The 22,284-nt window shown below is 43.7% G+C and overlaps 1 protein-coding gene across 1 annotated transcript; it reads right to left on the bottom strand.

Moving 5' to 3' along the window:
* Positions 1 to 6,726: 6,726 nt before the first annotated feature.
* mchr2a (melanin concentrating hormone receptor 2a) lies at positions 6,727 to 21,215 on the bottom strand (the record flags this gene model as incomplete). Its single annotated transcript, XM_084471914.1, has 5 exons — positions 6,727 to 7,057; positions 7,650 to 7,769; positions 10,088 to 10,282; positions 13,811 to 14,020; positions 21,022 to 21,215. 5 exons carry the CDS (start codon positions 21,213 to 21,215, stop codon positions 6,727 to 6,729), a joined length of 1,050 nt encoding a protein of 349 aa, XP_084328040.1.
* Between the last annotated feature and the right edge of the window lie 1,069 nt (positions 21,216 to 22,284).

Genomic DNA, 22,284 nt, shown 5'->3' with positions numbered 1-22,284 from the left:
TTTCATGTATTTTGAATTATGTTGGGCTAGAACCTTTTTTTTTTTCTCCTTCTTAAATACATTGAGAATTCATTGAGAATTGTTCTGAATACCTCTGAACCACTCTGACGCAAATGCTGTATGAAAGAAATTATATAATTACAAAAATCCTTTTACAACGATTTTATTATAAGGTTATTCTGAAAACCGGTATTCAATTGTCTATTGAATTCTTCTGAGGCTTATCTTTAATGATTTAAGTTCTTATTTTAACAGATATTGCAGTGAGAAATGTGTAATTAACCGTTAGCCCTACTCCATTTTCCATTGAGTGTGTTGTAATACCATTGACTATGAATCTCGGTGAATACTTATTATTAAAGCAATACCGGGAATAATCCAATCCAGCATTGCCAAAATTGTCTGAAGGACGACTTGTTTGCATGGTGGAGCAGAAGTGATGTATTGAGGTCAAATGTAAATGTCTTACTTGTCATATTTTCAGCATGTGTTGATCCATCTGGAGTTGGCAACAGAATAATGAGCACGAGCACGGCTTGCATGTGAAGCTATTCAGGAGGCGGGAGGAAACCAGGGGGGACACGTGCTGGCTCTGGAAAAAATGCTAATACAAATAATCTCTTGAGCAAAACAATAGTTCTACATAATCTATAATTAACAAACGGCTTTATGGGAGACGATTGGCGTTTGACCTGGGTGCTAATCAACGTGTTAGCCCCCAATGTTGCCCGTGTGTTCACTCAAAATGGACTATGGGCCTTCATGAGCAAACAAATACTCAGGTTTTCACTTGATGACAGGGGGGGGGGGTGTTGTCAGCCTGCTACCCTTATAGCGACATTAATTAAATAAGAATTTGGGTCGTGTTCACACGTGTCACGTAGCATTTTAGCGCTGAATCCCACGCAGCGTGCAAAGCCGCATCTAATTACAGAAAATTCGTCAGGACATTCACACGCTCACGCTTGGTATCCGCGCTTGGTATCCACGCTTGGTATCCGCGCGTGGTACCCGCCCGCAAAACAACAGGCTGTCGTAAAACCTGCACCCGGCTCCGCCTCGCGGGCTGCAACCTGTGCTGAATGTGGTCTTCCCATAGTCCGACGTCTTAGTAGATTAGTCACAGCACCGCTCAAAACACCCGTCTGGGGTACAGGCTGTGAGCAGGGTGAGGAAAGAAATGGACGTGAAAGAAAAAAAAAAACGGACAGTCTCAGCAACGTATCCAGTTCAACTAAATAATAGAGGTTATTCACACACACACACACACACACACACACACACACACACACACACACACACACACACACACACACACACACACACACACACACACACACACACACACACACACACACACACACACAAAATGGAATTTAACACCTAAACAATTAAACGGTAATCTGTAACTGTATATCTCAATTAAAGGATTTTCCATAATCGTACTGACGGTGGGCATCCATTGTAGGTCTTATTCGATTTACTTGTAGTCTCTTGTAGTCAGCAGGCACTTCTTATTAAGATAAAGAGAAGGCTTTCTATGAGTCCTCCCATGGAAATCCTTGCTCCCTCGCCCAGCTGCTGGACACTCACACACACTCAAACACACATCAGAATGTAAGGGTATTGTTACTTCTCGGTGAAGATATGAGCTAGAGCCCATCCTACAGGATTTAAGAGTCTCACGAGTGTTGGTCTGGTCAACACAGACCACAATGGGATAAACACCTCTGAATCGGCCCTAGATGACTCACACCTCTGAATCGGCCCTAGATGACTCAACCCTTAATGGGTCAAGGCATTTCCATAGGCTCGCTCTCTTGCAATGCATTGACGAGTACAGAACTGCCCGATTGGATATTCCACTTTTGAAATTGTCAATATTTATTGATCAACATAGACGTTATAGGACTACTCCATTTTTCTATTTTTAAAAAAGGATATAAAAATAATTACAAATTCCCACTATGTATATATTTAATGCTAATACTTCATTGTATTCACACTGTTATTTATCATAACAGGTTTTAAAAACAGGTTGTAACATAAGTACAACAGGGCCCAATAGTGTACTATAATAGCCCTATAACTACTTAATGTTTGTTAATAGTTAATCCCTTTCTGGGGAAAGGGACCATTACCCACTTTTGCATCTGCCTATAAAGATAATTACAGATTACATTACGGAAAAAAGTATTTTCTACTATTAGACTGTATAATATAAAATATATATTTACGTACCAGCTGACCAACCTTTCGGTTTACCAGTCTCCCGATCTCGAGCTTGTTGGCCTTCGAGGCCTCTCAGACAGCGCCATCTGCTGTTCACAAAGGAGTCCCGCAAACTCTCGTGTGCGGATGTATTTGGAGGAGAGGGAGAGGAAATGTAAAGAGGATTTCGAACTGTGTTCAAGTAACTTTACATTAACACAATATAGCTGTAAAGAGTATCGACATTTTTTGTTTGTTTGTGTGTGTGTGTGTGTGTGTGTGTGTGTGTGTGTGTGTGTGTGTGTGTGTGTGTGTGTGTGTGTGTGTGTGTGTGTGTGTGTGTGTGTGTGTGTGTGTGGACGAGGGTTTTCAGCAAGTGCTTAAGGAAGTTCACAAATGGCCAGGTTACCAAGCTCTCGTTGCTGTGTGTTTGGACATGAGAATGTAAACAACAAGTTCAAAACGATGTTGGGGGACAGCTGTCCATCACTCGAGGCAGGAAGACCAAAGGTTGGCGCGGATAGGGTTCATGGTTTATCAAGGCCTTCAGGGACCATGCAGACAGAATTGAAATTAGTTTTCATGTTTCCAACTAATTCTTATTTGTTTGCTTATGGCACTTTATCCATTGCTTTAATTCCTTTTTTATTTGTTAGATATTTTTTAATCCAAACAGTGTTCTATGTTGGTGTCCTTAATGTGTTTTCTGCATCTGTCCGATATCTGTATATTTACAGCACTTTGGTACGAACCAGGTTTGAATAGACTCCTTAGCTATAAGGATATTGTAGAAGTAGGTCTATGCAGCAGCAGTGCTGGGTGGTTCGGGTCATAAAAGGAAGACTTGTATCAAAGTCATCCTGTAAAAAGTGATTTTGTCCAACAAGGATACTATTTTGGCTTTAATTCTAATGCATTTTCCTTCTCCAACATTACAAGACTGATCTACTCACGGTTGTCGGGAAGATCTTCCTTTCTGTTTCATGGTGGATGGATGAAACCATATAAAAAATAATATAGGTCTACCAAATCAAAGCATAAAGTATAAAACATGTAAACATATAGGCCTACGTGCAGGCTGCAAATAAAATAATAGACATGATGTCTACATCTATAATATTAGCTAGTTGGCCTATTTAATAAACTCCAACACCATATCATTTCAACACGGTAGACAAGTATTTCAGCTTGATGTATCACGCGGAAACAACATGTCTGGTTGTCCAAAACGGCGTGACGCCATCAGAGGGGGCCGCTGTGTCTTGGTATAATTCCACACCTGAACACCAGGGGCCAACAAAGCTCTGTAAGTAGGCATTCATCAGAGTCCAATAATTGGCCAATAGTTAGTTGTTCAGGAAACGCCCCTCAGAAGTTCGTAGGCTATGACATAAAACCGTAAAAACGGATTGTTTGTGAGACTAGACTTTATAAACAACAACTACATAACAACTACAAGTATGGATGCCCGCAGGGGCCTCTTTGTGCTTCTTTTCTGTATTCACAGATGAATCAGTTATTAGAACTGCTTGTGAATGAATGAATTAATAAATTTTATTCACACTATCACTTAGGGTTAGGCTTCAAACATTACAATAATACTGTTGGGGTGCAAAATCAATTGGGTAGAGTGAATGGGTCCCCCAAGGAAGCTAGAAAAGCTTATAGGTGGGGGCCCAAGGTTCATGAAAAGTAGATGTAGTGGTACCGACAATGAATGTATACCCAGATTATTGAACATAAATGAGTGCATTCATTCATCACCATCTGTAACCAGATGATGATGAGTAAATGCACACAAGAGCGCACCAAAACATACATAACATTACATACACATACAATCATACACATACATCCCAGTCGTCCATGATAACACAGTTTTATATTAGATATAGGTTAGTAGGAAATTATTTTTTAGTTGTCTTTTAAAGTTGGAGATAGAGGACAACATCTTGAGACCATCATCAATCCCGTTCCAGATCTGTGGCCCCCTACAGACAACACTCATACTGGTGCGCACACGTTGGCGACATTTTCCCGACATACGTGGTTTGATTCTCGTTTGGTGTGAGTGCTGGGGGCTGGAGATGGGAACAAGACTACACAATCTAGAGTTCAGCCTATTGACTATTTCAAACATAAGGCAGGCATTATGATATTATTTTAGCTCAGCCAGTCTTAGTAACTCAAAGCTGTGGAATAGAGGGTGGGTGGGAGAATTTATCTCTGACCAGGACAGAGCCCGTATGACTTTCTTTTGCAAGGATGCAAGTTTTTTAAGATGGCTGGTGAAGGTGTTGCACCATATCAGATTACAGTAATTAAGGTGTGGTTCAAAGAGAGTTTTGTACAAAGTGAGAAGGGCAGACAGAGGAAGGAAATGTCTGATCCTGTAGAACAAGCCAACATACTTGGACAGTTTGTTTACAAGATGGTCGATATGACATTTAAAGTCGATTTGAATATAATTAAATTTGTTTTGCTGACATTTAGTAACAGTTTGTTACATTTAAACCAGGAGTCCACTTTGGTTAACTCTGAGTGTACTATATCTTGTAGAATAAGTGGGTTCCTGTGTGAGGTGAACAAATTTGTGTCGTCAGCAAAAATAATTTTATGAAATGTTTTGGAGGAATTTACAAAATCATTTATATATAAAATGAATAAGAGTGGCCCCAAAATGGAACCCTGGGGGACCCCGAAGATTATGGGCTTACAAGGAGTTACGATCATTGACATGGACATACTGTTCCCTCTCGTGTAGATAACTTCTGAACCATTCAACTGCTAGACCTCTGATACCATAGTGATGCAATTTGTGCAACAAAATATCAAAGTCAATGGTATCAAAGGCTTTTGATAGGTCCAGAAAAATACCAACACCATATTTTCCCTCTTCAATGATGGTTGAACATGAGCGAGAATTTATCAGGTGATGAATGATGATGATTGTAAGCTATAATGTATCGGAATGCAAATGTTAGAATGGGTGCTAAGTTCGCCACTTAGTGCTTCACTTTAGTCTATCAATTTAAGGACAGTGTAGCTTTACTTCCGCACGAAACTCTGAGTAAAAACTCAGACCCAACAGTGTTCAAAGCACTTTCCTCCAAGCTCAAGGTCCGAACCTCCGATACTCCCGGAAACTCTGAGCATTTTGAAGGCGGCATCTGTTATCAAAATCTGGCCCCAGTTGCCGAAAGGAAGTAGAATCATCAGAGCGTCCTGAGGTGTCGGTCATGAGAACTTTCAGACGTCGCGAAAATGTTTTCCCCATAATTCCCAGTGATCTGAACGCGCCATTTGCAAAGCTTGTGGCTTTCACAAAAGCTAACCCTTTCGGATGTTGCGGAACCTAATATTTAACTTAGAAACACAATGTCAAGCTTAAATCGTTTAGGTTAAGGTTATGTCTTGTTACATTGTTGCTAAGATGATTCATCGATTGGAAATATGATTGTTATATACAGTACTTTCAACCTCACATTGCACTACAGTACTCACCACATTTTCTGCAGGAAATGCATTTTCTAGTTAGTTAGTTGTTAGTGATACAAAGATATGGCAATATTGATCAGAACAAATAACAATAATAATAACATATTAACAATTGTACTCTTTACTCTGTTAATACCTAATAACAACAATACAAAATGATCACAATGAAATTATACTACCCACAAAGGGAAACATTATTAATATGCTCTGGGTGTATTGTTGAGTGGCTGCGGGCAAACAAATAGAAAGCCCGATGTCACTGCTGCATCGTGTTGACATTGAGACATATTGATCACTGAGTCTGGGGGGCGGGGGGGTCCCCCCCGAATTCCTGACCTTAGGCATCGCTCACAACATGTCTGGTCTGGCTGCCTTGATATTGATTACATGATTTGCTCTGGGCCACTGCCCTTGAGAGAAGATGACGGAAACACTGGCCAGCAGCCAGTCTAGACGGGTGCTTGGTTACCAGGAAAACAATAAATCTCTGAACCAATTGACCCGTTGATTGGAATATATAATATATATTGGAGATTTTCTGGGTCAGCTTCATTCATCTGCAGAAGAAAAGTTTAAGTATCAACAAAGAAATTTGCATTTGATGAATGATAATTAAGGATAAATTGAATAATAAATTATTCAGAATAATTAATAATACACGTATTTATAAGCACTGTAACACTGATTGATTTCTTGCAATGTTTACAATTTCTTGCAATGTTTACAATTTGACTCTAGGGGGCCCCATAACACCATGAGATACATTCAACAAATAATAACAGCCTTTCATGGTACATTTCAAAAGTTGTAACTAAAAACTATTTACAAACGAAAATAAGTAGACTATTTGTGGTGTCTTTACAACCTGTTAAAGTTATAAAGCCAAATTAACAAATGTAACCTCCACATAAAGTATTTTTGTAATATTTTCTTGCTATAACATTTATTTTATATATATATATATATATATATATATATATATATATATATATATATATATATATGGGGGGGGGGGGTTCATGCGTAGCTGGAGTGCGGTGTGTGGGCGTGCGGCGTACGCTCTCTCTCGGCAGCGCTGGGCCCCCCGGGGATGCGAGGCCTGGTCAGCCGGCGCCGGAAGTGTCCGCTGAGCAGGATGTAGATGAAGGGGTTGATGCTGCTGGCGGCGTAGCTCAGACACACGGACAGGTAGTAGCAGGTGTGATAGGCCAGGGAGGGCCTTCGCACCGTCAGGTTGACCAGCTGCAGGATGTGGTAGGGCCCCACGCTCAGCAGGAACACCCCCACCAGAACCAGCACCATCTTCGTCAGGCGGATGGCCCGAGCGCGGGGCAGGTTGGTGCTGTAGCTGTAAAATGTATAAAGGTGTTAAAACAGGGTACGGTTCTCTGTGAAATACATGGGGACTGCTGCTGTTTCCTGTTAAATATATATGAGATAGCGTGTCCGTGCTAGAGTGAGTGTGACGTTTGTTTGGACAACGTTGGACACACTGCCCTGATCCTATGAAACCCAATGTGTCTGTGGTTTCTATCATTGTTTATTCAATCTGCTGGGTGGAAGTAAGGTGTCTAGTTCTGTACTGAAACAGGGGTTTACTTTTGTTTGAAAAAATACTTTTTAAAAGTAAAATGACCAGCGTTTGTCTAGAGTCAGACCAGGGCGGTTCCCAAACTTCTACATTACAAGCTAACATTCATCTTTGAAACACAAATTCATGAATGGCCTGAATCACCAAAAAAATCCTCATGAATCAATTGATGTAAAAAACACTTCATCTAGCTAGCATGTGGGTGTAATGCTTCATCTTACAACTTTTAAAAGAAGCAATGTGTCGACCATGCCCACTTTGAAAGTGATGCAGCAGCAGCAGGAGCAGCATCACTTTCAACAGGCTAGGGCTTTCTTCACACGCCTGTAAAGAGCTGAAGCTGGCTCACCGCTGGGCCTGCTTGTTCTTCATGTACATCCTCCAGGTGTGAACCACGATGAGGATGTAGCAGGTCAGAATGAGGGGCAGAGGCAGAAAGAACGACGTAATGGTCTGATAAAGAGTGTACCTGTGCGGTAGAGAGAGACAGAGAGACAGCGATACAGAGAGACAGAGAGACAGAGAGAGAGAGAGAGAGATTATAATCTCTACAGTCATTGCCATTGTCATTGCCCAATGGACAAATCTAGCATATAGCTAAAATAAAATGTGTGTTTGAAATGCGCTGTGAGAAAATCCATTTCAAGTTGACTGCGCTTTTTTAGTTTTTCAAATTAACTTGTGCATTTTATGAAGTAAGCATTCTGAGCAGCACTCTGGCTGGATGTTGTGATAAAGGAGAGCCATATTCTTTGGCTCTCTGGGCTTATGAAGGACTTTGGCTTACACATCAGTGTGTAAGCCAAGTGTTTAATTACCTTGCATCACAAATTGTACAAATGTGCCCTCATCTCTCCTATGCCCTTCACTCATAGGAACCATCCAGGGGTGTCAGAAAACAAAGTACACAAGGAACCAAGTACTTGCTTTCAGTCATTCACACACACACACACACACACCCCCACACGCATAGGCTTGTATTTCGGGGGGGGGGACGGGACGGGGGGGGGGACACAGGGGATACGTAGCCAGGAGACCCATGTAACTGAGACGGATATTATCTCTGCTTACATGCCAGAATTTGCGCCATAAGCACAGAGCGGACTGGAGTAGATCCGGGAATCAGCACTCCTATGTACTGAATCGAGAATCAACTTTGAATCTGGAATCATTTTGAGTATAGAATAGATTTTTGAATCGAAACGTGACCCCAACAATCAATATTGAATCCCAATCAAAGCACCCCGTTACAGATGAAATGTTGGGAGAGGGGAACATGCAGTACCGGTGCTCCGCACACGCAGAACACGCACTGTGCGTAGGGCACCAAGTGTCTGGGGGGGCACCAAAAAAATCTGTCTCGTAAAAAATCGTCATCATAATAATAATCATAATAGCGCAATATATTTAAAATGAACATGTGTAAAACGTGTTAATAGCAATACAAAAGTAACATTTGCTCGAGAAAAAGATGCGTCTCCTGTGCGGCCCTCTCTCTCTCCCCTTGGTGCCCCCCTCCCCCACATCCCAGTGGTATGTTCGATTAGATCATTCTCAAGTTTGGCAGACACCTGTGTTTGGACATGGCCTCGAAAAGGCATCAAGAGTCGGGGGCGGATAAGAGAAAAAAGAAGAGACAGCGAGATGATGTACACACGCAGGTAAGACAAAGTTTTGAATAAAAATGGCTAATTCTGTAATTTAGTCCTTGTATGAATGTCTATGCTCATGCCAGGTAATGTTAAGTTACCGTTAACGTCAACAAACTAACGTTAGCTCCTATATTCTTTTAGCCATCAGAAGTCGTCAGCCAAGTATTAGCCAAGTTTACTTATATAGGTCTACTGCATTTCAGAATGTTTATTTGGCGTTTGTTATGTAGCATACGTTATGACGTTATGCATGTGTACTGTGAACCAACGAGTATGCAATTGTGTACTGTAGTGGAAAAAGTAATGCTACAGATGATACTTTAAAGTAATGAGTTGATGAATGGAGAATGGCTCCTGGTAACATGAATTCTGAGAAACCTTGCATCTGCAGGGCGACATCTGCAGGTGAAACTACAATTTGAAAGAAAATAAAGAAATCTTAGTTATGTAGATCCCCCTCCTTTCACATTCATAGTTTTCAAATTATGTACATTTTTTTAATATTGTGAGCCATCAATCATTGTCTTAAAGGTAAAATAGTTTTAAATGTTGTCATGCATCAGTGATTTACACATTGGCTTACATAAACCTGTAATTAATATGTAATATTGTTTTTGAATCAAGGTGCAAAACTGTATTTCAGTGTACAATCCCTGAGTATTTTTTCTTGTATTTCTGAATGCAGGGTCAATGCTTAGATATGTGCAAGGAGTTCCTCAAGACCAGGAGGAAGATTTAGATGATCAACCATCCACCAGCAGTTCAAGCACACATCATCAACCACCAATCTCTGCAGACTCTGCAACAGCACCCAGCCCTGACCAACAACCATCAACTACTAGTTCAGGACTTATGTTAATGTTTGTGAGCTATTGTTAATAAAAATTAGTGTAGTCTTTTATCAAGATTTTAATTTCTCTTTATTTGCACATTACATTTTGCAAAACATTAATGTTGAGAAGTTATTTTGGAAATAAAGAGAAACGTACTGACAATTACTGAATTGATTGATTTGATTGATGATTTTCGGGGGGGGGGGGGGGGGGGGGGCACCACAATGCATTTGTGCTTAGGGCACCCAAATGGCTAGCGCCAGCCCTGGGAACATGAGTTAAAGAGGGTTCCCTGATCTCACCAGAGGACAGCGCTGGGGGAGACCAGGTTAATGCTGCAGCTCTCCAGGCCGTCAGGGAAGAGGATGACCTTGGAGTGGACCCAGACCGGCACCACCAGCAGCAGGGAGACCCCCCACACCAGCAGGTTGAGGCCCATGGTCTTGGATTTGGTCCTCAAAGCCAGCAAGCGAAATGGATGGACAACGGCACAGTACCTGAGAGAAGAAAAATAAGACTTAGAAAAACAGTGACTCACAAGGGAAGATTAAGGCTTAATATAAGCTATATGCCTGAAATAACAAAGGGAGTGATTTAATGGTGAGCAAAGCCTTTGTTGAGCATGTCAGTACTATTTTTTATTTAATCTGATGATTTGTCAGACCCAGGACAGATGAGTCTCTGAACCGATGGAGAACTCCCACCAGCCTGCCAGATTCTCGCCTACAAAATTGATCACTAACTAATTACTTTAGAGCTCAGATGTACTTTTGAAAGAACTAAGGATGTCAGCTTTACTATACCATTAGTAAACCATAACTTCCAATATGCTAAACCATAACATTTTGCAGATTTCACATTTCCTCGTTGTCTTTGACAAGGTTTGACCGAAAGTCACCTTTACCTAGCTCACACCAAATGAAAGCAGTATAAACTCAGAATGTTGCAGAGACATACACACACCCTCTTTATTATAAAGAACAACAGTATTTACAACAGTACAACAGTAGTTCCTTAACACGATAAGATTGAGACATAAGCTGCGTTCCTAATCCCAAAGGAAATGCATGTGGCTGCTATGCATGTCATCTAACTCTTTCAAGACAGGTAACCATGATTCATTTGTATGCTTTGCTTATTCTCTAAGACAAGATTTGCAGCCTAGCATATTGTGTTGTACACATTGATTTATGTTTTAATAATTATAACTTCAAATCTAAAATGGATTGTGCTCTGAGTTTCTTTGCCTCTGACAAAGCTGGAGAAAGGATTGCCCTTTCCTCTTGTCAAGAATGAGTCAAGGCAAAATGTGGTATCACACACAGAAAAGTGTGTGAAGAATGCCCGTATATTGGTGTGATCTGCAGAAAGAAAATGAATAAGGCACTGCAGTGCTGCACCACCATTGGAAAATATAGCAAAAAAACATAGCTCAGTCACTTTCTTTATGCCCGTGTCACACTGTTCCGAAATTGACACCAGATAAACACACGAATGTGGAATTTTGAATTTCGCCCGAAGATGGCCCCGAACTTGGTCAACAGCCGAAGCAAGTACAATGCCTACAGAAGGTCAAACGATGGCACCCGAACCACACACACGCGACGTCGTATTGAGGGTACGATGCGTTTGAACTAGGTCACGAAGGCGTCACGTGACCTCCCGTTGGTATAACACCTTCATATAATCATCTATATCTGATATTTAGATATCATCTATCATATCTAAATAATCTATATAATCTATATATAATATATTTGTCGCAGCCGTTCAAATGAGGCTATTGATTTTCTGTTAAAGGTGTCTGACTTGTTTATTTATGAATCATATCCATTTTTTGAGACCCGCACCTGCAAATTTCAGCACCAGATCTGACCTGTCATCCGTGATCAAAATGAAATCCGCACCAAAACATCGAAAGGATCTCCTTTGGGTGGCTTTCACTCGATTTATGCAGTCTTCGGGCAGCGCAGTGTCATCGCTGGAGTCCCCGCTCCACGTCTGACAAATGATCAGCTGTTGGAACCAGACGAGGACTCTTCGCAGCTGGGAGTCAAGTGTCGTATCGTTGACTAAAACGGACGTTACAATCCGCCTGTTTTAGCAACTTTTATGCGGGTAGGCCTACCCGACCCGTTGCAGGACTAATATTATATAATAGCCTACTGTTTATGCTGAGACTACTTTGCTTTTTGCTATCTGTAGGGTCTGTGTGCGGGCTTTGCGCGCAGGTAACTGGTGTGTGTTTGTCAGGTGAAAACTAAACGTCAAGGGAAAGAGGCGGTAGTTGAAAAAAGTATTAACACCGCTTATTAAGTTCACTCGTTGCTTATAATGGTTTATTCGTTTCCCAGTATTATTTCCTTAATTTTTAATTGTAAAATAAATGCAATCATTTTTTGAAGTCGCAAGTTTTTTTTAATTATTGGAAGCGAGTCGAGCTGACCTCGCCTGCTGTACCCACGGTCAAAATAGCCGAGACAATATCTATATAATAATTTTGATATAGGCCAAATAACTAGGAACTTAATTGTGATTAATTGTGATTGAAGCTTTGAGAGTTAGGCTACACACGCCTCTGCTCTGTAGAGTTGCTCAGGACTGACTGAGGAAGATGCTCTGAGGCTGGCCTTTTATATGTCCACGTTACCATGACACATCGAAAACGCTTGAGCTACTCAAATTCGGCTGTCTTCGCCGACACCGTGGTTCCATCTCGATGCCATCGAACTCGAATACGACTGCTACACAACGGCATTGCGAGGGCTTCACGTAGTCGTGGTGCCTTCCTAAGACAATCAGGCAGCTTCTTGTTTCCTTCGCATTGTTTTCGTGAGGCGATGGCGCCGATGATCACACAAACATGACACGACTTGAAAAGATGCCATCACAATGGCCTTACGAAGGGCAAAATGGACACACAAATTCAATACGAAAATGAACCTTCGCAAGGTTCTTCGGCAAATCTTTGGCATGCCAAAGATTTTGGCACCGCTCACGAAGTTGCTGCCGGAGCCCGAGAAACTCCACCGGCAGTCATACGACGGCTTCAGATGCCCTCACGAATGGCCGGATGTTTTTACGATCAGAGCCGAATTTGAACATTTCCTTTATCGTGTGTCCATCAGGTGTCAATTTCGGGACAGTGTGACACGCTTTCCAACATCGGGCTGACTTTGTGCTGGTGTAGAGTATGACAACCAGTGGTTAGAAGAAAACTGTCGGTGACAGGTACAATTAATTCCTACAGTTGTGCATTGTGGTACTCGTGTTTTTATTGTGAGAACCAGCAGGTCTGAAGTGCCTGTAGCCCTGCAATGAGTACCTATACTTACTGGCATGTTGGCATCTGTGTAACTTTTCTCTATTCCACATGGTGTAGCATAGATAAAACATATTTGATGGTCCCCCACGCACAAGGTAAGCCATTTACTGCTCTTGTAAGCTGTCAGTGTGGGGATTTATGCTGAGGTTCTATTAATGCAGATCCAGATGTCTGTATGAGTGACATCACAACTCCAATAAATCCCGTCCTAAAACATACACAATATGTAGGATCAATAAGGACTCCAAAACAGTCCCTTGCAGTCCATGTGGTGCTGGACTTTCTTTTGTCTTTTGCTTGAAAGTAAATTGTTCGCTCAGAATCTTAAATCAAGGTTGAGTCTCTTAGGAAACAAAGTTAATATATAATGAGGTCAAAGACTGTCTTAGCCTTTCTCTCACTTTATACTTTTGCTCCTTTAAAGTTTCTGCCTGTACGATTCGAGAGTTCTAAAGAGAAAGAACAGAAAGGAGTTTCTCTGCTATTGAAAAGTGTTGCAGTCACACACCTGTGATTGTCAGGTGAGATGGGTTCCCTAAACCAATAAGGAAAGAAATGCCCTGATTGGTCAGCAATAAGCCGGGAGCGGTCCAAAATCAAAATAGGCTCTGACAGAGTCTGGGGCAGTCCACCCAAACCAGATATTCTCTTCTTTATATTTCTTTCACTTATTAAAACTTTACAGATGGCTAGGACTCACCTGTCCAGACTCACGGCAGTCATTACTGCCGCACAGGCCACCTGGTTGCAGTTGTCCAGGGAGGTGATGATGCGGCACAGCGTGCTGCCAAACACCCAATGGCCACCGCGTGCCCACTGGTGGATGAGGAAGGGCATGACGGTTACATGGACCACGTCGGCCACCGCCAGGTTACAGATGTACACGTCCGGCACGGTCTTCTTCACCGCCCTGCCCACCAGAACATAACATTGGGGTGGTTCCAGGCCTGCCTTTATGTAACGCTGAATGGAGCCCCTTAGAGGATTCATCTTTGACTTTAACTGTCTGAAATCTGACTTTACTATTCTTGTTATGGTAAGTAAAAAGGGACTGTTCTGCCCTTCAGGCATTTCATTTAAGTTATGATACTTTGTTAGTAATTTTCTGTTTCTTCCAGACTTTTATTTTGACATTTGTATCTTTCAGCTGTACAGGAAGTAGGCAGGAAATGTCTAGATTCACGTTTAGAATGTGGAAAACATTAGAAGTAGCAGGTTCTTTAAAAGTGCAGACGGCAGAAATCACTTCTTATATGTTGTTTCCCAGCAGAGGCATCACTTGTACGTATCTCACCTTTGTTTTGCTTTAAACTTACTTAATTCATTAATAGTATTCAGTTCATGATGTAAAAACGAAGTTATCAAGCTAAAATCTAAGTGACAATGTTAAAAACTATGGAAGCTAATTTGAACCAGAGGATGCTAATATAGGTTCAGGAGATGTTAGCAGTAAGCTGAATGTGTAATTACTATGCTAAAAGTGCTGTTTATGGAAACTAGATCGTTTTAACTAAATGCAATATCTTTGCTGTTTGTTTTCTAGTTTCACTCTCTTTCACCTATTGTGTCAGTACAATGTGAAGATTGAAAATAAATCTACTAAAAGGAATCTACAGCATTCTTCATGTTCATGATTGGAAGAGAGTTTAGCTTACTTTCTAGTTGGAATTAGTACACCTCAGCGAGGACAGTACAGGGACAATTGTCAATGAACTAAAGGTTACATTATGCATTGTTTGATTTTTAAGTTTAAAGTAATGGGCAACAGGATTAAAACACGTAAAATAACCGTCACATATCACATAGAGGGGTGAAGCTACTACACGTTTGACAGGAACATTTCAAAAAGTATGTTTGTATACGTCTTGTCAGCTATGAAACTAACTCTTGGAAAGACCACCGGTCATATGCCTGTATGCATGCTGTCGGAGCTGGACGGTATTCTATCATGGAAGACATTTGGGGCACCAATTCCCTCTCACTCATCTCTCATCGTCATCCGCTTATCCGGGGTCGGGTCGCGGGGGCAGCAGCTCAAGCAGGGGGCCCCAGACTTCCCTTTCCCGGGCCACATTGACCAGCTCTGACGGGGGGATCCCGAGGCGTTCCCAGGCCAGTGTTGAGATATAATCTCTCCACCTAGTCCTGGGTCTTCCCCGGGGTCTCCTCCCCACTGGTCGTGCCTGGAACACCTCCCAAGGGAGGCGTCCAGTGGGCATCCTCACCAGATGCCCGAACCACCTCAACTGACTCCTTTCTAAGCAAAGGAGCAGCGGCTCTAATCCGAGTTCCTCCCGGATGACTGAACTTCTCACCCTATACCTAAGGGAGAAGCCAGCCACCCTCCTGAGAAAACTCATCTCGGCCGCTTGTATCCGCAATCTCGTCCTTTCGGTCATCAAACAACCCTCATGACCATAGGTGAGGATAGGAACGAAGATCGACCGGTAGATCGAGAGCTTTGCCTTGCGGCTCAGCTCTCTTTTCGTTACAACAGTGCGGTAAAGCGAACGCAATACCGACCCCGCTGCTCCGATTCTCCGGCCAATCTCACGCTCCATCGTACCCTCACTCGTGAACAAGACCCTGAGGTACTTGAACTCCTTCACCTGGGCTAAGGACTCATTTCCTACCCGGAGAAGGCAATCCACCGGTTTCCTGCTAAGAGTCATGGCCTCAGATTTAGTGCTGCTGATCCTCATCCCAGCCGCTTCACACTCGGCTGCCAGCCGATCGAGTGAGTGCTGAAGGTCACAGGCCGATGATGCCATCAGGACCACATCATCTGCAAAGAGCCGTGTTGAGCTCCCCAGATCGCCAAACTGCAACCCCTCCCCACCACGACTACGCCTTGATATCCTGTCCATGAATATCACAAACAGGATTGGTGACAAAGCGCAGCCCTGGCGGAGGCCAACACCCACCGGGAACGGAACTGACTGGCTGCCGAGAACGTGGCCACAGCTCTCGCTTTGGGAGTACAGAGATTGGATGGCCCTGAGGAGTGAACCCCTTACCCCGTACTCCCGCAGCACCTCCCACAGTTTCTCCCGGGGGACCCAGTCATATGCCTTCTCCAAATCCACAAAACACATGTAGAACGGATGGGCATACTCCCAGGCCCCCTCCAGGATCCTTGCGAGAGTGAAGAGCTGGTCCGTAGTTCCACATCCAGGGCGGAAACCGCATTGTTCCTCTTCAATCTGAGGTTCGACAATCGGCCAAACCCTCCTTTCCAGCACCTTAGAGTAGACTTTCCCAGGGAGGCTGAGAAGTGTGATACCCCGGTAATTGGCACACACTCTCTGGTCCCCCTTTTTGAACAGGGGAACCACCACCCCACTTTGGTTTGCCACTCATTTGGCACTGTACCAGACTCCCACGCAATGTTGAATAGGCGTGTCAACCATGACAGCCCCTCAACACCCAGAGCTTTTAGCATTTCTGGCTGGATCTCATCAATCCCTGGGGCTTTGCCACTGCGGAGATGTTTAACTACCTCAGTGACTTCCACCAGGGAAATTGACGACGAACCACCATCAACCTCAAGCTCTGCCTCTATCATAGAGGGCGTGTTAGTCGGATTCAGGAGTTCCTCAAAGTGTTCCTTCCAACGTTCGACTACCTCCTCAGTCGAGGTCAACAGAGTCCCACCCTTACTGTACACAGCTTGGATGTTTCCCCGTTTCGCCCTTCTGAGGTGTCGGATGGTCTTCCAGAAACACTTTGGTGCCGACCGAAAGTCCTTCTCCATGTCCTCTCCGAACTTCTCCCACACCCGCTGCTTAGCCTCTGACACGGCAGCGGCTGCAGCCCTTCGAGCCCGCCGGTACCCTGCAACTGCGTCAGGAGTCCTCCGGGATAACATACCCCGGAAGGCCTCCTTCTTCAGTCGGACGGCTTCCCTGACCACCGGTGTCCACCACGGTGTCCGAGGGTTACCGCCCCTTGAGGAACCTAAGACCCTGAGGCCACAGCTCACCGCCGCAGCTTCAGCAATGGAGGCTTTGAACACCGCCCACTCCGGCTCAATGCCCCCAACCTCCACAGGGATGCTAGAAAAGCTCAGCCGGAGGTGTGAGTTGAAGATCTCTAGGACGGGGGCCTCCTCCAGACGTTCCCAATTCACCCACACTACCCGTTTGGGCTTACCAGGTCTGTCCAGAATCTTCCCCCATTCCCTGATCCAACTCACCACCAGATGGTGGTCGGTTGACAGTTCCGCCCCTCTTCACCCGAGTGTCCAAAACATAAGGCCTCAGATGAGCTGACACGATCACAAAATCGATCATCGATCTTCGGCCTAGGGTACTCTGGTACCAGGTACACTTATGAGCACCCTTATGTTCAAACATGGTGTTCGTTATGGACAATCCATGACTAGCACAGAAGTCCAGTAACAAACGACCACTCAGGTTTAGATCAGGGAGGCCGTTCCTCCCCACCACGCTCTCCAGGTGTCTCCATCGTTGCCCACGTGGGCGTTGTCTCCCAGCAAGTCTCCCAGCAGAACTACGGAGTCCCCTACTGGAGCCCCATACAGGACTCCATTCAGGGTCTCCAAGAAGGCAGAGTACTCTGAACTGCTGTTCAGTGCATACGCACAAACAACAGTCAGAGTTTTCCCCCCCACCACCCTTAGGCGCAGGGAGGCGACCCTCTCGTCCACCGGGGTAAACTCCAACACTGCGGCACTCAGCCGGGGATTTATGAGTATCCCCACACCCGCCCGGCGCCTCACGCCCTGGGCAACTCTAGAGAAGAATAGAGTCCAACCCCTATCCAGGAGTATGGTACCAGAGCTGAGACTGTGCGTAGAGGTAAGCCCCACCAGATCTAACTGATAGCGCTCCACCTCCCTCACAAGCTCCGGTTCCTTTCCCCACAGTGAGGTGATGTTCCACGTTCCCAGAGCCAGCTTCTGCTGCTCGGGTCTGGTCCGTCGGGACCCCCGACTTTCACTGCCACCCATGTGGCAGTGCACCCGACCCCAGCGGGTCTCCCTGCAGGTGGTGGGCCCACAGGACAAAGAGGGAGGGGGTGCCACGTAGCTTTTTCGGGCTGTGCCCGGCCGGGCTCCGTGGCAAACCCGGCCACCAGGCACTCACCGGCGAGCCCTTCGTCTGGGCCTGGCTCCAGACGGGGGCCCCGGGCTTCCTCCGGGCAGGGTCTCTCTTCCTCTTTCTTGAATGTTCATTGGGGTCTTTGTGAACCATTCTTAGTCTGGCCCCTCACCTGAGACCACTCTGCCATGGGAGACCCTACCAGGAGCACATGGCTCCAGACAACACAGCCCTCAAGTTCACAGGGACACGCAAACCTCTCCACCGCGATAAGGTGACGGTTCCAGGAGAGGGGCACCAATTCCACCAGCAACAAATAGTGGCTGCATTCTCAGAATAATTCCGCAGGTAGGATCAAAAACAGGCAAACACCTTCTCTGCTCTCAAGTCTGTCCCCTGCCCAGCCCTTTAGGAGGTCAGCCTGCCTTTCACGAGAAGTATAATAGCCATTTGGCCTTTTTAATATTCCAGGATGGGCCTTGATTTACAGATACACAAGGAGAAAAGACTAAACCATGGCTCTCTGGTTTCGCCATTTGTATCATTTCTGAATATGCTTATTATTTATTTTTTGTTTGCTGTGCAGAAGGTTGAGACAGAGTGGTAACTAACCTTGAGCTAAGGTAAGTGAGTAAACCCTGGATCACTTATCCCTGAGACCACAGCTTGCCTTTATCACTGCAGCTTTTAAGCAGATGTGGCAAAATGCCACACCAGAAATGTGGCATTTGAAAAATGCTAAACTGAACAGCCTTTATGGAATAACCTCACAGGCTGATTTAAGATAGACATTCTTCATTCTGCCCATTTGTAAGCATCTATTAATTAAATGCTGTTAATCCAAAGATAATTATGATGATTTCTTTGGATTCTATCATTAAAAGGTCCAGGCAGGGGTTAATATTTTTTTTACCAGAACCTTTCCACACTAACCACACAAGTGAAGAGATGTATGTGTGGGGGATGCACTAATAGCTGATGTTTCCTATGCTGGATCCGCCTCTATATACATTAAAACTGTGATGTTCCATTTTAAATGTGGTCATCAAGCCCCTGTGGCACCAAGCTCAGTGGAGAGTGCTGTGTTTAAGGATATTATTTATTTTGTTATTCATTGGGAATCAAATCACAGGCGGCAGTGAAGCCTGTGTGGAGGAAGACAACGTTCTACCCAGATGATTTGCATCCTGTAAAATAGGATGCAAATCATCTGGGTAGAACGTTGTCTTCCTCCACACAGTAATCTAGGTTTATTATAGCCTGGAAATCCAGACCAACATCTAGAAAGCTGTAGGGTCTGGCAATGAGTAATGAAAATAGCCCAACTCGAGGGGCAGCACCAACCATGCATTTGAAAATATCACTGCACGCAATTGGATAACACTACAACCAATCAGAAGAATACAAGGGGTGACGTAACCAGACCAGTGGAGCTAACCAATATATATATATATATATATATATATCTAGCACACAACCGGTTAATTAAAAGGGGGCAGGTTTGATGTGATTGCTACTAGAGGAGAGCCCTATGTGAGCGCCATTGAGGCATTTTCATAAACAACCAAGATGCTTCCAAGTGTCATGTTTCGTTGCCTTGATTGGTCCATCCAATCACGTCCAGACACATTTTTGTCTGTGCATATTGATATATCCCTTGGGGATCAGAAATTACCTGGGAGGTTCCAGACTTATTTACATTTGCTAATTGCTCTGGCGATGTCAGGCAAGATGCTGTATTGTTGGCCTTTTCTACTGTCATAGTTAAACTGATAAACACGATATCTGTGCTTCTTGATGTGTCGAAAGACAAATCAAGTCAGTTTTTTTCATGGAACACATTATCTTTGTCGTTATTTCCATTGGACTCCAGCCTCACAGACGTCTGTGTGACTCAAAGTGCAGACATGTGAGAAGATCACCACAGAACAAAGTTTGTATCCCACTATTCGTCATAAGCCTTATTTTGTAAGTGATAACGTATATGATGGGCCCCTGATCCTAAGTTAACCATCCTGATGATGGCCTCGGCTGGCGTTAATTAATAGTGTAGCTTTGTATCGTGAAGTGTGAAATCCTCTAGTGAATGCCTTTAAAGTTGCTGTAATATTCTCCTTTGATCATTGTTCACTGTCTCCAATATGTGAATTCCGAGTGTGTATAGGTCAGTGCCCTCGGATGGGGCAGCCAACCAGAAACATTGTGCAGACAGCCATTGCTTAACTAACTGAAGAGTGAGAAAGCAATGCCAACTACTTAATAATAAGAAGAGTGTGAATAAGTGTGTCATTTCTCTCCAACATGTACTCACAATAGGGCCAAGCATTGGAAACATGAAATCTCCATGACTTTATAGAAGGAGGTTTGACATCTCAGCACCATATTATAAAACGCAGCTTTAATAACCATGCTACATTGTGTGTAGAGCTGTGTGTAGTATGTGTGTAGCTGAATGTAGTGTATCTATCTATCACACACACACACACACACACACACACACACACACACACACACACACACACACACACACACACACACACACACACACACACACACAAATATATCCATATATCAATATATATCTTTAGGCTGCTTATGTTTGCATTTTTATTTAAAATTCCTTGGATGTGTGAAGCTTTGCCGACACATGACACGCAGAAATGAATGATTACTCCATTCCATTACATTACATATTTCACACTTAATTAAAGAAAATCAGTAGACTGTCTTATGCCAGGTGAAGATTTGATGTTGTGTTGTTAATTTGCTCGTGGAATGATGGCTATTATCCCAAAGTAAATATCAAAATGACATTCATATAAACTATATCAATAACGTGGGAACTTACCTAAGAATGGTCACTAAGACGAGCACGTTGCCAATGAGCCCAGTAGTACAGAGGAATCCGATTAAAGAGGGTAGGATGGTGGTCTCAGTAAAATAGACGAAATTGAACGAGTTCGAAATGTTCCTGTTTTGGCTCCAGGACTGGTTGTGGTGGTGAAAAGAGCGGTTCGAAAAGGTGCTTATCGTATCGTTCATTGTGGCACGAAGTTAGTGTTTATACACATCGATCATAACACAACTATTTGTAAAATATTGTGTATGATAATATCCATCTTCAAATCGAGTTGCTGTGCCGTGACTGTTAAACTCTTATGCTCACCGGAGCACCTGCAGCAATGCTGCGCACGTCACTGGCGACTCCAAGGTTTATTACGCACCAGATAAAGACCCGCTTGGACAGCTTGATAACCAAGCTTACGCGGAATCAGTAGACTATTGGGCATCAAGCCATACACCAAATAGGATTAATATAATTGAGAGGACGGGGCTTGGAAGTTGCAAGTAGGCCTATGTTTTATTTTGCAAAAAAAAATGTTTTTTGCTTGTCAAAGTAAGTTTTTAAAATATCAGGTATAAAGACTGCTAAAAAGACGTCATACATTTTGGTGATTTGCCAAGGTATAAAACCATGGGAATAATTTAGCTAAAGATTAGCCTGAATTGTTAAACTAGGCAGTTTTTTTTTCTAAAATCATGGCTGTGGGGCAAAGTGAGCCACGTGCTGTGGGGTGATTTGACTGTCAATATTTCTGTATTTTGCCACTTCTATCGACTATATGGAAAAGGAAAATGCATTCAACCTGAAAAAGTAAATTGTTCAATTTACCCCATTGACTTGCTGCAGACAACGCATGTGTGTACGGATCATGGCTGCCATGCGCAGTGGCGTTTTTTTTTTTTTTTTTTTTTAAAGATCTGCGCATTTTCTATTATCGATCATACTCACCACCCCCCCCCCCCCCCCCACACCCGCACGGAGGGGGTCTCGCCCGGGGCGCAATTCAATGTAGAACCGCTACTGGCCATGCGTATTCTGCGACCGTTTGGCGCGCCGGTCGCGCACGTCGTCGCAAGCGAACACGACGCGTCGGCAAGTTGCAATACTGACAAGAAAGTTGGGGGCGATCGAGAGAATAAACAGTGACCTCGATGTCATTTGTATCATTTCTGAATGTTTTGTGGCGACGCACAGAAAGAATGAGACAGGAGCCCAGGTTTAAACGGTTTAACAACTCCCGTGCCCCATACACCGCACGACTCGGGT

The sequence above is a fragment of the Micromesistius poutassou genome, assembly GCF_964030765.1.
Source record: "Micromesistius poutassou genome assembly, chromosome: 8".
In the NCBI taxonomy this organism is placed as follows: domain Eukaryota; kingdom Metazoa; phylum Chordata; class Actinopteri; order Gadiformes; family Gadidae; genus Micromesistius; species Micromesistius poutassou.
This window is presented reverse-complemented; position numbering and strand designations above follow the sequence as displayed.